The sequence below is a fragment of the Tupaia chinensis genome, unplaced genomic scaffold, assembly GCF_000334495.1.
Source record: "Tupaia chinensis unplaced genomic scaffold, TupChi_1.0 Scaffold146140_1, whole genome shotgun sequence".
Lineage (NCBI taxonomy): Eukaryota > Metazoa > Chordata > Mammalia > Scandentia > Tupaiidae > Tupaia > Tupaia belangeri.
The window spans coordinates 1778312-1786182 of NW_006205995.1; the positions used below are offsets into that span (position 1 = coordinate 1778312).

The window sequence follows — 7871 nt, forward strand, 5'->3', positions numbered from 1 at the left end:
CGTCCCCCCCCCCAAAAAAAAAGAAGAAAAAAGGAGAAGAAAGTCACCATCTAAGAGATGTAGCAAAGCCATGGCTGTGAAGACCATTTTCTTGCCAGTGGGTTGAATAAATTAAACTATAACCTGGAATCTCGTGCCTTTTTTAACTCCTGGAGGTATCTAATTTGGCAGACTCCAAATCTAGATCATATCAGAAAAGTGAACTGTGCTTCAAAAGATACCTAATTCTAGGAATGAAAATTCCCAGACATTAAGAACAGAAAAACACCAGAGGGTGCCATTGAGCCGGAGAAGAAACGCGGAACGCATGAATCTGTGGATGTGCATTTGAGCCTCACAAACTCGACGGCGACTAAGAAGCACTGGAGTAAGGCAAAAGAAACCAGAAGCTTGAGGGGTTAGAAAGGTCGCTGCCCATCTCAGCTTCTCGGGAGTCTCCGTCCTCTGAATGCCCGGATTCTAGCGCTGCCATCTGGCCCGTCTGCATGGCACCTAGCAGCCATGTGCCTTGGTGAGGCGTCTCTCCCAGAGTGGACGGGGTGGGAGTCTGGCTCTTCCTCAGCTCTCAGCCTGGGGCCTGGCATGGAGCAGGGGCTCGGTACAGGTCTGCTAACCAGGGCATCAGAATTCACCCTCCTTAGACGACTCACTGTCCTTCAGAAGCCAGTCTGCATCCTGGGGAGCTCACTCCAGAACTCCACAGCGCCTGCTAGCCCTTGTAACGGTAGGCCTACAGGGGGCAGCAGGGAGCCACGGATTAACTGAGCAGCATCGCCGGAAGGATAGTGTCTTGGAAGTGATGACTTTTAAGCAGGAGCTGGAACCATTGTCCTATAAGACTCTGCCCAAATGGGGTGGCCGGGGATGTGCAGAAATAATGGGGGAGTTGGGTAGCAGAGAGGCAAAGGAGGATCGCTTCCTGCCACAGCTCACACCTGGATCTAATGTGGCAGTAGGAAACCTGTCCCCATCCTAACCTGAGCACTGAGATGCAGGATCTTGCTAAGGGAAGGAGGAGGAAAAAAGGGAGAAGGGACCCAGTCAAGGTCACTGTCTCGTGTTTGGAATGAGTAGGACCATGGACTTCATAATGCTGGGATTGTTCTTTCCTACCGGGGTGGAGCAGGGGGACTGAGGGCCTGTAGTCCATCTTTTTATTTCCCAGGAGGTGGTGTCTTCTGTCCAGGGCCATGGACTAAGGAGGAAGAAGAACTGGAGCCAGAAGCCAGGTGTCCTGACTCTTGGTTCATTGCTCTCTTACTTCAGATGTCTTGCCCCTGCTTATAAAACCCAGAGCTTGACTTCTTCGTGAACGCTGATGACAAAAGTTGAGTGATTCTCGGGCCGAAGCAGGAACACTCAACTGCTGCCTGGGTCCAGTCTACCCAGGTAAACTCTGCCCTTCCTTTTGGAAAAGAAGAATGGCCAGGAGTGATCCAGGAGGATGACAGGTCTGTCTGAAGGCAGCGCTGCCTGACTGGGTTGTAGCCCTTAGTCTTCTATGATGGTCAGCTGTGATACAAAATTGCTCACAATCAGGCAGCCACAGCTTCCCACCAGGGGGCGCTCCCGGCTCGGGCTGATCCTTTCTCAGGGGATTCGGAAAGTGCAGCTCTTCCCACTCCACTCTACCCCTCCTGTCTGGGACCTTCCGAGGTGTCCAGAGCAGTGGAGCGCAGACTCTCAGGCAGGAGACATGGGGATCACTCTCCATACCCTGTGACTCACCTGACTGGTAAATTCTGGTTGACCTCTGACTGTGTGCCAGCTTTGGGGACAGACCCTACCCCTAGGTAGCTCATGAAACCACCAGGCCAAGGTGCTGTCTGGGGCACGTGAGAGGGTGCAGGGCACAGGAGGGAGCTGAGGTCCGGAGTGACTCACCTGACGATGGTGTTGGAGCCTCCTTTGTGGTAGTAGAGAGAGTTGTTGTAAACAGCATGGCCACAGCCGTGGAAATAATAGGGGAGGTGGATAAACGTGTGGCTGCCATTCAGAAGCGAGGGCTGGTCTTTAAATTCCTTCACCATGATGCCTGCAGGAGGGAAGCCAGGGAAAAGCTGTTGCCAGCAATCCAGCCATCACAGCTTGGTGATGAGTGGGAGGGAGGAAATTAAAGGAGGGACATTGAAAGCAAGACATTCCCTGAGGTCTGTTGTCCACTTTGAAGAGCCTCAGATGCCCAAACTCAAAGCCCAGTTCTCCGTGTGGATTCTGGAAATGTCTTTCAAATGGAGTAGCCACAGAATTGTCTTTGCTCCTCCCGGGAGAACTATGCATCAGCCCTCCCTGCCCTACTGTGTGGTATTTATAAAATTTTCTCTCAGAGCAGCGTAGGCCTGGACCAGGAACAGCAAATACCCAGCACTTGTGCAGCCATCTCTTGCTCGGTCCTACCTTTCCTGCACCCCACGAGAGCCATGGCAAATGTACAACACTGCTTCCATTTGAAGCACAGGATCTTTCTAAGCCGGTATTTGGGCAGTTACTACAGCTGACCACTCAGCCTTGTGTAAATGGCTAAGCTATTTCTTCTCAGCTAGTGTTCCAGCCCAGTGAGCATGGCAGATCCCTCCTGGAACGAGACCACTGTGTTTCTGACCACATCCCTTTGGGACAGTATGACTAGGGTTGTGCTCAGATGCAGTGTACTGCAAGAGAGCACTTCACCTACTTCTGTGGGTTCTCTGCCCAACAGATGTCTGAGAGACATGGCCCAAAGACCTCTCCCAAAGCGTTTGCCTTTGACATTTCTTCCACATCATGGTTTGGGGGTTTATCAGGCCTGCAGTCATAATGCCCTTTGTTTTCTTTTGGGTATTTTACTAAAAATTGGATAGGCTACCTTGGGGAGGGCCAAATCATGTCCCTGTGGCCTGAACGGCAAGGCTTGCAACCAGCACATTCAAAGGAGGAAAGTATTCTGCCCCGTCCCTTGTGCTGTCTACAATCAACAGCAACGTGCTACACCAGTAAGCAGGGTTTCAGATGAACAGCAATAGAAGAAACCTGAAGGCAGGCAGCTGATGAGAAACACCATTTCGATCCAGATACACAGATACGGAGCATTTGCCAGGTGCGAGTACCTGAAAAGTGTTCAGTCACCCAAATGCGGGCGTCGCTCTTGTTAGCAGACTCCCTTATCCAAGTCCCGAACGTCTCCGTCACTTTCAGTATTTGTGTTGGGTTCCCAATGGACGTGATCATGGATTCTGCCCAAAGACGAGAAAGGAAAGTGACTCGCCTGCCAATGATGACTTTAAAACATCCCGTTTGTGTATCTCAAAGCAAGATGTTTTGTTTCTGTACCTGCTTGTGGGGAGTGGTTTTCACTGACTTTCTCATTGGCTTTTCCAGCCAGGGTATCGTCATTGGGGACCGCACATGTCTCACCTGGAACAGAGCAGTCATCGGGGTGAGTACTGTGGGCACAGGGAGGTCGGTCTGACTGTATAACTGCCCCCCAGCTCATTGCAGGCTCCACCTTCTAAGCATCCCTGACAACAGGTCCACGAGGTTTCCTGCCGGATTTTAAGCAGCCCCAAGCCATAGACTTCCAAATGCTTCCCCCGCTTGGTGAGTTTTTAGCAGGCTCCCCATGACCACAGTTGCCGAAATAATACAATCCTGAGGATGTCCATAAAGGGAAAAACGTGGCCTGAGCCAGCCCATTCAAGCTCTCAGAAAAAGGGCTTGGTGACACCTCCCCGACCGCTCTGGCTGGAAGTAGCGCTGGCATGGGTTGTCTTGTTCTGGAAGGATTCTTCCCTTGTAGTCTGTGGACTGGAGCCACGGTCTGGAGCAAATCAGGCTTTCTGGGAAAGGCCAGCCGCACTCCCCTGGACAGATCCCGAGGGGTGCGAATCCCTGGTTCCTAGACAGAAAGGGGAGCCTCTCCGTTACCACTAGGGAAATAAGGGGGCCAGATACTACACAGCCCCTGATCCTTTCTAGCTGGATCAGCCTGTGTTCCCTGAGGTTCTCCTGTTACCCAAGGAGATTAATCTTGGGGATCTGTTACATCCCCCCTCACCCCTCCACCCACACATGCATTCTTGCCTCTGGTTTCATCTGGAGTTTCTGCTTAGGAAACTGAAAGGCATTAAGGACATAGAACTGGAGGAGAGAGGGCCACATTCAGAAGCAAATGCCTGGCAATCAAGGACTCATTTCTGGAAGTCAGTGGAAGCTAGTGGCCTCTCATTTAACGCAGTTTTCATAACTCTGGGTCCAACCCCTGCCAACCAGGCTCCTGGTGGACAGGCTGCTACTCCAGGCACCAAGTGTCACTGGCTGGCAACTGATGGAGCCTTTGGGAAATCAGAATTCTGAAAAGCTCAGTTCAGACCCTCTTTCTCTCCAGCTAAGGTCCCTGCTCAGCCCGTTCTCCGCAGGAGAATAAAGGCCGAGGCTAATGGCTGCGGTGGCGCTGAATGCAGAGCGAGAGCAGCTCTGACTGCTGGGCAGAATCATAATCAGGCTCCATTCACTGGGGGAGACGGGAGGTGACATCTTTGAAAGCACGATTCGCCCACGCTGACAGCTGAGTGCATGCCCCTCAGGCGTCTTCCAGAAAGAACAGAACTGAGGCCCGTGTAGGAACATCACTGCAGGTCTGAGGGCAGCTCCCATCAGCTTCCTCCTCTGTCTGTCACTAAAGCGGTGGCATCAAGTTGTGCCTCCTTGTGGTTTAAATTAGGCCCTTCCTCTGTGGGGAAGAAGTTCTACACACCCTAAAAGTATTTTCCATTAATATGACCCTTGATTTCTAATTAGCTTTCAACCCTGTGGCCACCCTTGCCACAAACTGGCTGAAGAACAACTGCTCTTGGTTGGCGTAATGACTATGTCACTGGACTCCCATGTAGTTGACTGCTGTTCAAATCCCAGACCTGGAGGCTTAAACTCACACTGGGAGCGTGTGCGTGCATGCCCAAGATCCTGAGAGGAGAATAGAGGAGAAGGGATTGCAGTGAGGTCATCCCCCTGGGGGGTGATTTCTCGCTTTCTGTCTCTGTCTCTCTGTCTTTCTGGAGAGCACACGTGCCCTATAGCAAAAACCTGTCCAAAAAAAAAAAAAGAACAACTGCCCTTGACCTGCCAGAGATCAGGTATTCGTTGTCCTTGGTTGACTTGTGTCAATCTCAAAGTGAGACTTCCCGTCTCTGAAAGGAAGATGCTCTGAGAGCTGGGGCCTTACAGTCGGGCGACCTGGGTTCTGCCCTTTCGTAGTTGCGTGACTTTGGGCAAGTAACGAAGCTCCTTATGATATAAGTTCTGTATCTGTGAGTTAGAGGCAATAACGGCTCCAAAGGCAGAGGACTCTTGTGAGAATTAGGTGGCTCTAACACAGCCTGACACAGCAACACTCAGAAATCAGTGGAGGTGATGGTGGCCCCATAGTTGCCATTCGTAGACAGCTGACCCGTCTGCACTCCCCAGCATTTCCTGAGCCTCGACCAAGCCCTTCCCTCTCCAAAGAGTGTGCTAGTCAATAGTTAATGTACTCCTTCCACACTGCTCCAAGGTAAAGGGGGTGGAGGGGCTGTCTAGTGATAAATGAAGAGAGATGGATGAGGTGAGGGGTGGGAGGTTCAATTTGATTCATTTTTTAAAAAAATCTTTTCTAACATCAAGAGAACATATGCACTTGCCAGAGAGGCACAGAGAGAGGGTGAGGGAGAATGCACCCCGCTAATGGGGCTTGGTCATGCTATCCTGCCTTCTCCATTTCTCCATCTTGTTGGAATTTTGGGCATGCACTTGTACATACCCGATGTGTTTTTCCAAGTCACTGGGGCCAGGATTTGAACCCTAATCAATCGTGTGGGATATGACTCCCTTAACACTAGGCTATGGGGCTGCCCCAATTCTAAGCCTGTCCCCAGTCCTCAGCCCTGGGGCAGACCATTAGACCTCCCATGAGTATGTTGCTAGTGGGAACTCTCATTTTGAACAAAATCTCCTTGTTCTGTTTTTAAAAATCTGGTGACAAAGCCTTGGGGTCAGCCCGAGTCCGGGATGAGTAGTGGATGAGATGGGCCCCTGGCATGGAGTGGTGACCTGAGCACTGGCCGTTGAATATGTTTGGCTGCCGAGGGCCTTTGGATCTTCTGCCTCCAGGGGGCCCAGGAGGTCCTGGAGGGCCTGGGGGACCTGGTGGGCCAGGTGGGCCTTGGTCACCTTTGGCACCTGGAAAAAGAAAGAAAAGTAGAGCAGGAAGGAGAAGAAAGTGAGATTGAGAGCTATTATATAAACAAAGATTGGGTTTCACAGGAGGGGGAAGGAGAATTGGGCAGCTCTAGGGAGTCTCGCTCAGCTCCTCCTGCCCTGAGGTAATTTATGCTAGCATTCATCTATGCTGAGTCAAGGAGCAGCCCATAGTAGGTGTTGGAGTTGCACCAAGAGTTTGACAGATCACCCCGTCATTCTTCCACATCACTTCATCGGGTGGCAACAGTGTCCTCTCAGGAAACTGAGTCTTAGAGAAGTTAAGAGATTTGCCCAAGGCTACACCTGAAGCAGGTTGGAGCTCACCTTCAGGTGTGACCACTCTCAGTGGATCTCAACCCAGAGTGTTTATCAGAATCTCCTAAGGAGCTTTAATAAAATGTAATGCATATTTTCCTCAGATAACATAAGATAATCTGATCTTATATTTTCAAATGTATTTATGTACAACATGTGCGGCACAGTATGTCTTGGTCAATTGCATGCTCTATAAACAATGGGGAGCCCATTAGCCGATAGATTATAGCAGATCATAGCATATAGCCTAGGCTATATAACATGTCAGTTTGCGTAAGCACATTCTACAATGTTTGTACAACGAGATTATCTGGCACATATCTCATGCTGTCAAGCAACACATGACTATATATAAAACCCTGTCAAAATCCTTCTTAAATTCAATGAATTTTGCAAAGGAAAATCCTGTTTATCAATTTGATCTTTCATTGTTCTTAGCACACTGCCTGGCAAATAGTAGGTAAACAATTTTGAATAGATGGTTGGATGATTGGATGGTCGACTGGTTTAGGGTCATTATTCTAAATATCTCTTATCATCCTAGCTTCTTTATAAGTTTTTTTCTTTTTAAAATTTTAATTACTTCATTTCTTCCATGAGTAGGACAGGAGAGAAATACAGCACCCCCTCCGCAACTTGGTCTTGACACCATGATCCACCCCTATCCTCCAGCTTGGATTATGGGCAAGCACATACCTGGTGTACTCAGGGAGGTCTCTGGACTTGAACTGGTAACTTTCCTATGTTGGATTGCCTTGCAAAGCACCACACTGTACAACTGTGCTACCATCTGGCCCCTATGGTCTTTGCTTCTTGAGGACAGATATGATGTCTTACTCATTTCCCTATTTATATTTGTAGTTACTAACAAAGTCCCTGATTTATAAATGCTATTCTATGGCATTCAATAAATGTTTATTGAGCACATTAATAGAATACTTATGATTTTATGATATAGGAGGTCTCCAAAGTACTATACTTAATAAAATTCCTCGGCCTCCACCTCTTCCATGACAGGAAATCATCACCTACTCTTTCCACCATGTGATTGTCTTTGTGATTTTTGTCTTTGTGGCTGCTCCTTCCCTCCTCCTCCTACAAACACCAACCATCTATTTTTACCCTGGGCTAGAAAATCCACTGTTGTATCTTGCCCCAATTCTATGGGAATAAGGCCCCGAGAATGGCTCTACCTCAACTGTGAAGAAAATGCTTTTGATACCGACTCCTGAGAAGTAAAAATACATTTTCTTTGTATCAACTTAAATATAATATTTACAGGTAAAGAAGAGATGTGCCCTAGAGAACTGGGTAATTTATGCACTACAATGAGCTGATACTCT

The 7871-nt window shown here is 49.1% G+C and overlaps 1 protein-coding gene across 1 annotated transcript in view; it reads right to left on the reverse strand.

The window, feature by feature from the left end:
- Window positions 1-7871, reverse strand: part of GLDN (gliomedin) — a 57740-nt gene that overhangs the window by 2851 nt on the left and 47018 nt on the right. The window contains exons 6-9 of the mRNA XM_027768406.1: window positions 6064-6192; window positions 3310-3393; window positions 3087-3212; window positions 1885-2035 (exon numbers count right to left, since the gene is read on the reverse strand). Of these exons, the coding sequence (XP_027624207.1) occupies window positions 1885-2035; window positions 3087-3212; window positions 3310-3393; window positions 6064-6192 (490 nt within the window). The remainder of the gene's footprint in view (window positions 1-1884; window positions 2036-3086; window positions 3213-3309; window positions 3394-6063; window positions 6193-7871) is intronic.